Genomic DNA, 13,346 nt, shown 5'->3' on the forward strand with positions numbered 1-13,346 from the left:
GTGGGGACTAGAATCTGTGAAATACAGGAGCTGACATCTCCTGAACAGTGGCGGTATGTGACCTCTGACCTCAATCCCGCTGATGACATCACCAGAGGGAAACATCTCGCCGACCTAACTGTCCCCAATCGTTGGTCACATGGTCCACCCTTCCTGTCACAAACTGCTGACACCTAAGTTGCCAACAGAGTTCCCGGCATGCAGTGAGGCAGAGCTCAGGAAGACTGCATTCTGTGGGCACGCTTCTGCATCCCCGACCTTACCGGATCCAACACAGTATGCCACGCTAGATGAGCAGATTGCTGCTACATACCAGACCCAACACGGGGCGGCCGACACTCCTATTACAGCACTGGAGCAACTAGAAACCAAGACCATGCTGCTTCGCTCGGCTCAGACTGACAGCTTCCCAGAGGAGGCCCGAGCCCTCCAGATTGGTCAGCCAGTTTGCTCAGACAGCCGTCTTAGTGTGCTGTCCCCTGAATATGACAGTCTTACCGGTCTCATCAGAGTCGGAGGCCGCCTCCGTCGAGCCGCGACTTAGATCCAGACAGTATTCATCCCATCGTATTAGCAGCTGAACATCCCCTGACCAAGCTTATCGTAAAAACTTATGATGACCAGCTCCTTCATCCAGGTGCAGAGAGGCTGTTTGCGGAAATATGGCGCACCTATTGGATTCTCAGAGGACGTCAAGCCATTAAGAAACATCAGCACCAGTGTGTGGACTGTAGGAGATGGCGTCCCTCACCTTCTACACCCAAGATGGCTGACTTACCTTCATCACGGCTGAGACTCTATAAGCCGCCATTCTGGTCAATGGGCGTAGACTGTTTTGGGCCATACACAATAAAGATAGGTCGTAGAAGAGAGAAACGCTGGGGAATTATCTACAAGTGTCTTACAACCAGATGCGTGCACCTTGATCTCCTCCCTAGTCTTGACACCGATTCCTTCCTTATGTCATTACACAGATTTATTGCACGCCGAGGAAAGCCATACGAGATGTGGTCTGATCCAGCCATCCATCCATCTTCATCCGCTTTATCCGGGGCCGGGTCGCGGGGGCAGCAGCCTAAGCAAAGAGGCCCAGACCTCCCTCTCCCCAGCCACCTCCTCCAGCTCATCCGGGGGAACACCAAGGCGTTCCCAGGCCAGCCGAGAGATATAATCTCTCCAGCGTGTCCTGGGTCTGCCCCGGGGCCTCCTCCCGGTGGGACATGCCTGGAACACCTCACCCAGGAGGCGCCCAGGGGGCATCCTTGTCAGATGCCCAAACCACCTCAGCTGGCTCCTTTCGACGTGGAGCAGCAGCGGCTCTACTCTGAGCCCCTCCCAGATGGCCGAACTTCTCACCCTATCTCTAAGGGAGATGCCAGCCACCCTTCGGAGGAAGCTCATTTCCGCCGCTTGTATCCGCGATCTCGTCCTTTCGGTCACTACCCACAGCTCGTGGCCATAGGTGAGGGTAGGGACGTAGATCGACCGGTAAATTGAGAGCTTCGCTTTTACACTCAGCTCCCTCTTCACCACGACGGACCGGTGCAGCGTCTGCATTACTGCAGCTGCAGCCCCAATCCGTCTGTCGATCTCCGGCTCCCTTCTCCCATCACTCGCGAACAAGACCCCGAGATACTTGAACTCCTCCACTTGGGGCAGGACCTCATCCCCGACCCGGAGTGGGCACTCCACCCTTTTCCGGCTGAGAACCATGGCCTCAGATTTGGAGGTGCTGATCCTCATTCCCGCTGCTTCACACTCGGCTGCGAACCGCTCCAGTGCGAGCTGGAGGCCCTCACCCGATGAAGCCAACAGAACCACATCATCCGCAAAAATCAGAGATGAGATCCTGAGGCCACCAAAGCGAAAGCCCTCCGCCACTTGGCTGCTCCTAGAAATCCTGTCCATAAAAATTATGAACAGAACCGGTGACAAAGGGCAGCCCTGGCGGAGCCCATCACCCACCGGGAACGAGTCCGACTTATTGCCGGCAATGCGAACCAAGCTATTGCAACGGTTGTATAGGGATCGAATGGCCCGTAGCAATGGGCCAGACACCCCATACTCCCGCAACACCTCCCACAGGACACCCCGAGGGACACGGTCGAATGCCTTCTCCAAGTCCACAAAACACATGTAGACTGGTTGGGCAAACTCCCATGCACCCTCAAGTATCCTCGAGAGGATGAAGAGCTGGTCCAGTGTTCCGCGACCAGGACGAAAACCGCATTGTTCCTCCTGCATCAGAGGTTCGACTAGCGGACGAACTCTCCTTTCCAGCACCCTGGCATAGACTTTCCCGGGGAGGCTGAGGAGTGTGATCCCCCTGTAGTTGGAACACACCCTCCGGTCCCCCTTCTTAAAGATGGGGACCACCACCCCGGTCTGCCAATCCACGGGTACTGCCCCTGATCTCCACGCAACATTGCAGAGGCGTGTCAACCAGGACAGCCCTACAACGTCCAGAGCCTTCAGGAACTCGGGGCGGACCTCATCAACACCAGGGGCTCTGCCACCAAGGAGTTGTTTAACTGCCTCAGTGACCTCGCCCCCGGAAATTGGCGGGTCATTCCCCTCATCCCCAGACTCTGCTTCCTCCTCGGAAGACGCGTCAGTGGGATTAAGGAGGTCCTCGAAGTATTCCTTCCACCGCCTGACAATTTTCTCAGTCGACGTCAGCAGCGCTCCGCCAGCACTATACACAGTGCAGGTAGAGCACCGCTTTCCCCTCCTGAGACGCCTGACGGTTTGCCAGAACCTCTTCGAGGCAGTCCGAAAGTCTTTTTCCATGGCCTCTCCGAACTCCTCCCACACCCGAGTTTTTGCTTCAGCCACTGCCCGAGCCGCATTCCGCTTGGCCTGTCGATACCTGTCGGCTGCCTCCGGAGTCCCACAGGCTAACCAAGCCCGATAGGACTCCTTCTTCAGCCTGGTGGCTCCCTTCACCTCTGGTGTCCACCATTTGGTTCGGGGATTACCACCACGGCAGGCACCAACCACCTTGCGGCCGCAGCTCAATGCAGCAGCTTCGGCAATGGAGGCGCTGAACATGGTCCATTCGGACTCAATGTCCCCCGCCTCCCTCGGAATGCTGTTGAAGCTCTGCTGGAGGTGTGCGTTGAAGATCTCGCGGACTGGGGCCTCTGCTAGTCGTTCCCAGCACACCCTCACTACGCGTTTAGGTGCACCAGGTCTGTCCAGCATCCTCCCCCACCACCTGATCCAACTCACCACCAGGTGGTGATCAGTTGACAGCTCAGCCCCTCTCTTTACCCGAGTGTCCAGAACATATGGTCGCAGGTCTGGTGATACGATTACAAAATCGATCATCGACCTACGGCCTAGAGCGTCCTGGTGCCACGTGCACTTATGGACACTCTTATGTTCGAACAAGGTGTTCGTTATGGCCAAACTGTGATTAGCACAGAAGTCCAATAACAAAGCACCGCTTGGGTTCAGATCAGGGAGGCCGTTCCTCCCAATCACGCCCCTCCAGGTCTCGCTGTCGTTACCCACGTGAGCATTGAAGTCTCCCAGCAGGACAACAGAGTCTCCAGGTGGAGCACCTTCCAGCACCCCCCCCCCCCCCCCCCCCGGGACTCTAAGAAGGCTGGGTACTCCGAACTGCCACTCGGCGCATAAGCGCAGATGACAGTCAGGACCCGTTCCCCGATCCTAAGGCGCAGGGAACAAACCCTCTCGTCCACCGGGAAAAACCCCAACGTACCGGCAGCAAGCCGAGGGGATATTAGAATACCCACCCCAGCCCGCCGCCTCTCACCAGGGGCAACTCCAGACTGAGACAAAGTCCAGCCCCTCTCCAGGAGACTGGTTCCAGAGCCCAAGCCGTGCGTAGAGGTGAGCCCGACTATATCTAGCCGGTACCTCTCAACCTCACGCACTAACTCAGGCTCCTTCCCCACCAGAGAGGTGACATTCCATGTCCCTATTGCCAGTCTTGGCAGCCGGGGGTCAGTCCGCCAGGGCCTCCGCTCCTGGCCGCCACCCGGCACACAATGCACCCGACCCCTATGGCGCCTCCTGCGGGTGGTGGGCCTGCGGGAGGATGGGCCCATGTCTCCTCTTCGGGCTGTGCCCGGCCGGGCCCCATGGACTAAGGCCCGGCCACCAGACGCTCGCCCTCGGGCACCCTCCCCGGGCCTGGCTCCAGGGCGGGGCCCCAGTAACCCTATCCCGGGCAGGGTAAACTGTTCCCTCTGTGTTTTTTTCATAAGGGTCTTTTGAATCGCTCTTTGTCTGGTCCCTCACCCAGGACCAATTTGCCATGGGAGACCCTACCAGGGGGCAAAAGCCCCCAGACAACATAGCCCCTGGGATCCCTGGGACACACAAACCCCTCCACCACGATAAGGTTGCGATTCACGGAGGAGGTCTGATCGAGGGACCAATTTCAGGGGTGGGCACAGAGAACTCCAAACGGCGTTTGAAAACATGGAGCCGGACCCGAAGCAGCAACTGGCCAAGCAGACTATCAACTTCTGCTTTAATCCTCCACACTCTCCTCATTTCGGAGGAGCCTGGGAGAGGGAAATCAGAGCGGTGAAGTCAGCTCTGCAAGTAGTCCTGAAGGACCAAGTTGTGGCGGAGGAAGTCCTACTCACAGCTCTCATAGAGGTTGAGGGTATTTTGAACTCAAAACCACTCGGCTATGCATTGGCTGACATAGCCGACCCAGATCCCATCACACCAAATCTTCTCTTGATGGGGCGGCATGATTCGGCACTACCCCAGGCAGTTTACGGCCCCTCAGGCACTCTTTCGAACAGAAGATGGAGGCACAGTCAGGTCATCAGTGACCACTTCTGGAAGCGGTTCATACAGAACTACCTCCCAGGACTGCAACTCCGACAGAAATGGAGGAAGTCCACTGACAACATGGCTGTGGGACGAGCTGTTATGATTGTGGACTGTAATTTGCCTAGAGGCCTTTGGCCTGTGGGTACCATTGCCAAAGTTTTCCCAGGGATTGATGGCGTTGTTCGAGCTGAGTTAAAGACAGTACCTATGTTTGCCCGGTAACTAAGCTGGTGGAACTTCCCAAAGTTCCTGAGGACTCAAATGACACTGTTTCAAATTAGAAGGACTTTAGCAGGAGTGTATTTGCATACAAATACAGGGGCGGCTGTTAAAAGTCTTTTTCACTGTAACTGTTTTAGACTACGTTACCCATGATGCACCTCGGTATCTGTACTTCCGGTTGGGAACGTGTTCAGTGCAGTTCTGCACAGATGAGAGGTGTGTCGGAGGAGTAACGTATTTACTTGCGTTCCTGTGTGGGTTAATAATGTGTGCGTGCTTACCATGTGAGTATTGTAAGATGAGAGTGATGCTTATTTGACTTTATCTGTGTAATACTGTGTAATCTGTTTAAGAAGCTAGTCCCGTTGCTATCGCTAAGATGCGTTTTTTTGGCCTACTACAGGCAGCCTTGTGTTCAGCCCATATTTCATTTCATATACGACTTACTGTCAAGCATTGTGGTTGTAGGTGGATGTAACTATTTACTATGTTTATTCTCTGAATCGTTGTAATCTGCAGAGGTCTGGTTTGCCAATTTATATACAGCCAGAAATTCATTTATGGTCCTAGGGTGCCATCTAGTGGCCATGAGGTTATGGCAGATTGTATAACATTACGCTGGAAACCCACAATACTGTATAAGGGGTACACTGCTATCCATAGCGGTTAATACAAATGTTTGTTCTTTCTGCTTACAGATGACCACACACACCCATATACACATTCACACCCCCTTTACCTGCATGTGAATACTGTAATGCAATCGCCTCCCTACCAACGCTATACGTCCTGTTGATTTCATCTGCCACCTCCTTATTAAAGTTATTGGAACGACATCACTGTGGAGTACCATTCCTTCTGACCGAGGACGACTCAGTTGAAGCGTGATCGGCAATCAGTGCAAACATATCTTACATATCTAAAAAAAAAACTGCATTTACCACAAATACCCATCTACTTAAATACCTAATGAAAAAAGGTTTCAAAAGGGTACATCCAGGTTAACCCTCTGTCCTTCTGTTGTCTCGGTTACAATTCTCCAAATGTAGTTTCGAGTTGGTTCTTGACCCTTACAAATTTAGGTCATCTGTTGCCTTACCTCATCAAAATGATTAACATCATTTGAAAGTAGGTTCACTATTTGACCGGTGGTTGTTCGTCCGATGGATTCAGTGCTGAGACCGAGAGCCTGATGAGAACAATTTTACTTAACAGCTTGAAAAATTTACAAAATTATTCTTAGAGTTGTGAGGTCAAAAATCTGCATCTCTTGTGCAAATTTTCTGAATCTTCACTGACCTTCCTGTAGATCATGTGACACATAGCCACTCTAATCCTCATGCCTGTTCTTTGGACATGATAGTAGTAGAGATGTTGGAGGATAGTCAGTCCAAACGTGGAGATGGACATCGCAGCAGCGTAAACATACGCCATGCAAAGACTCCTCTGATCATCTGGGTGATAATTCTCAAAGAAAAGGATTATTTTTCCCAGAAGAAGTGGCTGGATCACTTTGATTGCCTCCTTTACAACAAAGACAATAAATACATAATGGAATATGCAAACAAGCTTCGCTCTATCCATTACTAGTACTGGATGTGGTAAATTGGTTCAAATATCTGCTAGTAATACAATAATACAGTAAAATTACAGTATTCCTTTTTATTTTAGCTCATCTGAAATAATATGGCCAGAAAACCGCACAAAATCTCAAATACGACCTGTGCATGAATGATTGCTTTAACACTGGTGCCAATTGTAAATATTCACAACATACCAGAAAAAATTCAAATAGGCCGACTAATGCATAGGACTTTCCATAGCACTTTATAAGAACCCTGGAGAGCTGCGGCTTACGTAGTTCCTTTGAAGCCTTTTTTACTTCCTCGTTCCAACATCTGCAAATCAAATGAATTTATTAGTTGAGCCCAGGATCTATAACCACATTTCCAAAAAAGTTGCAATGCTGTGTAAAATATAAATAAAATCAGGATTTAATCATTCTTAAATCTCATCCATATTTTATTCAGGTAGATAACCTGTTACATGTTAAAACAGAGGTGCTTTACTATTTTTATGTATTTATCAACACATCTCACAAAGTTGGGAAGGGCAAGAAAAGGCTGCAAAGGTAAGTGGCACTAAAAAGAAACAACTGGAGGACTTTAAGGCTAATTAGGTTAATTGGCAGCAGATCAGTAACACAATTAACAGACCCTCGAAAGCACTTGATATTACAAGCAGTGGCAGGTTGACAGAATGGCAATCCACACTATAAAAAAAAAATTAACTTGAAACAAACAGACATGTTTCTTAACCAGCACCACTTCTGGTTTTGTCACATTAGCCTTTTGCTGAAGTACCTCTGCAGCTCCTCTCCCAGGGTTTCAGACCGATCCTCCAGAAGGACACTGTACATGTCACTTCTCTCGAGCCTGTGTTTTTGGCCAAGCTGCAACAGGGGGTATAACCAACTGAAACAGAAAAAAACAAAACATTTCCATCTGGCAGAGAGAAATACAAATCACTGTGGTTTATAAAAGACATATCTAAGCTAACTGTGAATGTCTGAACTACTTGTGATTAATGAGTTATTTGGAGAAACAGTGTTTCTAGTGATGGGCTTGGATCCAATAAAAAGAAATGGCTGATTAAACTATGTGCAATAAAGAACGTGTTTTAACTTCTATTTGCATGAAAGCTTTTCAAAAATACTTGAGTGCCTCAGACTTTGTGAGAGCATCAGTTTGCACATTGGGACTGGACCAAGACGTACATCGGAATGCCCGTAGGGATATATCACGTGATGTCCTATATGTAACTGACACATATTTGTTATGTACAATATGTAGAAGCCCCTATGCGAACGGGAAACCTATATTCAGTCACCTATGGAATATGGACAGTTTACATTTGACATTTATAGAACGAGTGACTTACACTCTCCCTGTAGATATAACGGGCCTTTTTTAAAAACCCACTTTTAAAAGATCAAAAGATCCGCAAGCCCTTTAAGTTCTAACCTATTTGATTTCTCAGTTACTTGTTACCTGAGTCTTCTAGTCGTTACTCAGTACACAAAAATAAAAATAAAAATTCCCTCTTCGCTCCTAAATTCCGATTCATCTCTATGATATATTTTATTCCCATTTCACTGAACGCTTTAAGTGCTGTCACTCAGTGCTGAATAATTTGCAGAAACTTTCTTCTTCTTTCTTTTGACTGATATACTAACAACATGCTGAGGAATCCAATATCTTCATTAATGCACTTACCACAAAAAGACCCTTGAAAAAAAGCTGGCAGTGGCCAAAGGATTGCGCCTGCTGTCCGCCTTTGTAGTCTCCATGATATTAGATGGGTGCTCTGAGGCTGCTGTCTGTACCCATCTGTACACCGTGTTCACTCAGGGACGACTTCAATCACTAAATGTATAGTTGGCTTGCATCATGTAAAGCCAAGACTGCTGAAGCTGTTCTTTGTTTCACTAAACTGTCTCCACCTGTTCCTAGGTGTAAATGCACAATAAGAGGCGGAGTGTTTAACTAAAGTAGAAATGGGCCTAGTGAGCTTTCTGAACCTCCAATGGAAAAAATTCTATGGAAATAACCGCGTACATGTTTGAAATAAAATAACTGTCATTTAATGTCACGGACAAGTGTTTAAGTCGGCCTTTTCAGTGACAATTTCACGTTACAAAACAAATCTGAACGAGTTGCACTTTAACGCACCATTTAAGCAACGCCTATAGTCAGATACAGTTATGAAAGTGCAATATCGAGGGCCCCGGTTTTCATGTGTGTTTCCCCCTACTGGTCCTCACGTGCAGTAGCTGGTAGTGATGGGTCGTTCGCGAACGAAATGGCTCTTAGAGCCGGCTCTTTGACGTGAACGACGCGAGCCGGCTCCTTATCGCGAGCCGTCACGTGGGTTTTTTTTTCTTTCTCTCACCCTCTCTCTCTCTCTCGCACTTTTTTCCCGCTTCACAATGCACGCGAGCCTTGTGCTTTATGCTGGGCAGAGGGGGGAGGGGCGGTAGTTACACTCAGTAGCACAGGAGGGAAAGAAAGAGAAAGAGAGCCAGTGACAACAACATCACATTAGAAAGGTATAGTAATCATCCACAACTATTTTCGGTTGCAGATGATAAAGGATTCAGAAAGTTTATTCATGCAGGTCCATATGACAGAGAATATGCATCTTCTTTTTGTTTTCATATTTTAATTTATATTTAATTGTGTTGTGGTTTGCAGTGTTTTGTGTTGTTTCACTTTAAATTTGTAAAAGGAAAAAGCTGAAAATTTAAATAGTTAAAATTTGAAATGTGAATAGTTGATTTTTGTATTATATGATTTACTTATTACATTTTATGTGGAGTGAATAAATAAAAGCATATTTACGGTGGCCCCTACAGACAAAGCACATACAAACTTCAAATCACGTACAAACTCAAAAACACGTACAAACTCCGAAGCACGTAAAAACACATACAAACTCCGAAGCACGTACAAACTCCGAAGCACGTAAAAACACATACAAACTCCGAAGCACGTACAAACTCCGAAGCACGTAAAAACTCCGAAGCACGTAAAAACTCAAAAGCATGTAAAAACTCAAAACACGTACAAAAGACAACAGAAGTGCTCCAGGATGCTGGGCGCAGTGTTGAGCTTTTGTTACCTAGTGGCTACACAAGCCAGCAAGTACCAACGACCGGATTTGGTGTGTGGTAGTAACAGGTAAATCTTTTTTTTTTTTTAATTATTTGAATATATATGAGTGCCTGTGTATAAATACACAAACAATACACACATGCTTTCATGCTTTCAATTGTGTAATTTAAGTGATCTAGTAGCTCTGTTTTGGAAGTTCAGTTAATGCTAGAAATGTGTTTTGGAGTTTGTACGTGTTTTGTCTCTAGGGGCCACCGCATATATTTATATATAAACATATATAAATAAAACCACTTTTTTTTACGTTAGTAATTCCTTTTGTGCATAATTGTATATTATTGTTAATAATAAATTAATTAAAGCAACAAAACAACCTGAAGAGCCGGTTCGGAGCCGAAAGAGCCGGCTCTTTTTAGTGAGCCGAACCGAAAGAGCCGGATCTCTAAAAAGAGCCGGAAATCCCATCACTAGTAGCTGGTGTCTGAGGACAGCGCGAGCACCTGGAGTCTGGGCCGTCTTCAAAGTTCAAAAGACAACTTCGTCCAAATAACATCAAACTTCACTGTTTTCACTCCATCTGTCCATTTTATGCCAAAATGTCCATGCAAATAGTGCAGACAGTAGCGGTTTTAGATACGGGCGACACGGGGCGGCATCGTGGTGGGGACGGCATCACGGCTCGTTCTCATGCTGCCCCGACATCATGCCAGCGCATATTGGGAATGGCATTGGTTTTCTATCGCCCATTTGCTGGGAGTAAGGGCGCCCTCCGTTTGCGAGGTGCGCCTTCTGCTTGCGCCACAGGGAGGAAAGGGCGGGGCGGCGGCGGCATGGCTGGCTGGCTGGAGCAGCAAAAATGACCAACTCGCAAAATAAAACAAATTACAAACAAACCAACAAACACGAAAACACCAGACATTATAATACAGACTTATAATTTGCACCGATGTTTTTTCGAAATTCTATACACGAAAAGTGAGCGCGAGAGCCCTCGGTGCGCCTGCTCGCTGCTGAAGTCAAAGTAAACTTTATTGTCATCTCCGCTACATACAGTCCAGTATATAGAGAGACGAGACGACGAGGCTCCAGTTACAGCAGTGCAAGTAAACAAACAACATATATAAGAAGAGTAAGAAAATAAATATACACTTTAGGACCAGGGGTAAAGGGATCAATAACAATTTAAAATGTATATTTTATATTTTGTTGATCTAAAGTCTCACACACAACCCGTTTTTAAACTTCTTTTCTCATTTTTTAAATAAGAAAAGAAGAGGAGGAGTGTAGCGACTTCCACAGTCGCTAGAGACCGGGGACTGAGCCTGTCTATTTGCCTGTCAACTTTACGCAATAATGCGAGAGGTGGAATTGCTTGCTTGTTTATTAAAGTGCTTGAAAAGTTTACAGAGCAATGTGATCGGCTCGCGATTCAAACTCTTAAAACATCACAGGCTCTAATGCAACAAGAGGAAACTCGTTGTGCTGCGGTCAGCAAAAACTACGGCTACCCAGCCCTCCTCTCTGTCAAAATCAAACCAGTGAAAGACAGACTGACAACGCCCTCTTAATGTCATCGCTAGCACCCACGTGACTCCCGTTACACATCACCATAGCAACCAAACAAATGAAAACCGAGTGATCATTAAAATTCAATACATTTAATTATGACTCCTACAAGGAGAAACGAGCAAAAGATACAGGTAAGCAGATGTGTCATTGGATAATGGCAGGTCATGTATCCTAAAACATTAAGAATCAGGATACTTTCTTAATCCCTAAGGAAATTATTTGGGTTACAGTTCCTCCAAGAAGAAAGGGTAAAAATAGTAACAGTAACAGACTAAACTCCAAACAATATATACAATAATATAATATTAATTAGTCAGTGTCAATTGTTGATTTGTCCTGTTCTCATTGTATGACGAATTATGATGTCTGTTTAGTAGCCGTGTGCATACAACGTTTGTGTGTGTGTGTGGGGGGGGGGGGGGGGGGGGGGCGCCAGGGGGGTGTTCGCCCAGGGCGCCAAACAGGCTAGGACCGCTACTGAGTGCAGAGTCTCACCGGGATGCATAGTGGCATTATACAATAGGACGTCACATCAGGGCTGCTGTTGCCTGCTCCTGAGTTTAGCAGACTACAGAGATTCTGTCCCTATACCAAAGCACTATGTTACTTAAGTTTTGCATCTTGATGAGACACCAGCAATGCACAGAAGAGACAGCTGCTCTAACCAAGTAAAGACCCATCTCTCACTTAGACAGCTAAACTGAAGCCATAACCTCTGTTGTGATGACACAGCATTTTTGGACTGTCAGATCTCATTTAGTAAAAATGAGAGTCGGGATTTAGTTTCTCCTTAAATCAGAGCTAAGAATTAAATACCTTATAACAATATCCAATTTTAGCTCAAAGACATGGAGACAGCTTTGCCAAAAGCGTTACAAATGTATGTGATATGATCCACAAGCTTGAACTAAGTGTACACCGTGATTTGTGTGTAACTTTTGAGGGTTAACAAATGAGCGCTCCAGTCCACACACAGACATGCACCTGAACACATTGCGATCATTTGCGCACAACTTTTTAAGTTCATCATTTTCTCTTTGACAAAGGTTCCTGTGCGCACACGTCCCTCCTGGTCGCTTACAAAACCTTAAACGTATGCACACGAATCGTTGATACCCACAGATTGCGTCACATGCCCGGGAGAGGTTCTGAGACGACTGTCAGGCGGCTGCTTCGCACAATCCAAAAATCTAAGCTACGTTCAAGGCCCAGTGGAAAACGGAGACATCTGGATTTCTATTGTATTTTTTTTCCCCAATAAACAGATGGGTTCATCTCTCCTCCACTAGAAAACACAGATATTATTTTATTCTTTAAATAAGCTGCCGCTACATGCTGGATGTTCATCTGCTGGGAAAAGTCAGTCAATGCTCAGTTCGTTTCTGCTCTGCCCGGTTAGATAAACCCTGGAGACGAAACAGCGGAAGCCCAGATGTTCCTTTTTTCCTTTTTTCTTTTACTGTGACTTGAATGCAGCTTGGATTTGTGGTTTTGTGTGAGGCTGGCTTGGCCAAAGTTATGCCAAAACCCCACGTCGGCATGCGACGTGATTTGTGCGTGCCAGGCCATTCGTGCACGCGTATTACATGTCGGTTTAGACATGCGTGTGCACAGGAAGCTTTTTCAAAGAGAAAATGATCCGATTTGTGAAGCCGAACTTAAGACGTTGTGCAGAAATGAGCAGTATTTCTTCAGGTTTGGATGCACAGATTTGATAAATGGTTCTACGTGTGGTCAAGACACATGCAACTGTGAGCCCTCGAAGGTTACACACAAATCACTGTGCACATTTAAAAAGCTTGTTTTGGGCTTGTAGGCATTTAAAACACTTTCTCTTTATGCAAAGATCATCAGCTTTACACTGCAGTGTCAGATAATGTTCTTTAAACTGATTCATATAATATCTAACAGCTGCAGAGGTACAGAAGACGAAAATACATTTGTATTTTTTAAAAAGCTTCCTTTGTCTGCTGCTGTTTTTAATGGCCTGGTCCTTCTTGGTTTCCAAAGGGATGCTCTGCCTTCTTTACTTTTGTCTCTAAAAGATGCCCCAAAGGTGTTTCA

General features: G+C 46.8%; 1 protein-coding gene across 2 annotated transcripts in view; it reads right to left on the minus strand.

Annotated features, from left to right (window-relative positions):
- LOC146491968 (ATP-binding cassette sub-family C member 4-like) overlaps positions 1-8,871 on the minus strand; it is a 41,045-nt gene extending 32,174 nt beyond the window's left edge. Inside the window, exons 1-5 of one of the 2 annotated variants that reach the window (XM_085150429.1) lie at positions 8,316-8,871; positions 7,404-7,514; positions 6,818-6,938; positions 6,340-6,564; positions 6,140-6,229 (exon numbers count right to left, since the gene is read on the minus strand). In XM_085150429.1, the coding sequence (XP_085006555.1) occupies positions 6,140-6,229; positions 6,340-6,564; positions 6,818-6,938; positions 7,404-7,514; positions 8,316-8,389 (621 nt within the window). In that variant the 5' untranslated portion in view covers positions 8,390-8,871. Of the gene's footprint in view, positions 1-6,139; positions 6,230-6,339; positions 6,565-6,817; positions 6,939-7,403; positions 7,515-8,315 lie in introns of those variants that run through there. The other variant, XM_085150430.1, reaches the window with a different exon arrangement.
- Between the last annotated feature and the right edge of the window lie 4,475 nt (positions 8,872-13,346).

The sequence above is a fragment of the Neolamprologus multifasciatus genome, chromosome 23 (assembly GCF_963576455.1).
Source record: "Neolamprologus multifasciatus chromosome 23, fNeoMul1.2, whole genome shotgun sequence".
Classification (NCBI taxonomy): Eukaryota; Metazoa; Chordata; class Actinopteri; order Cichliformes; family Cichlidae; genus Neolamprologus; species Neolamprologus multifasciatus.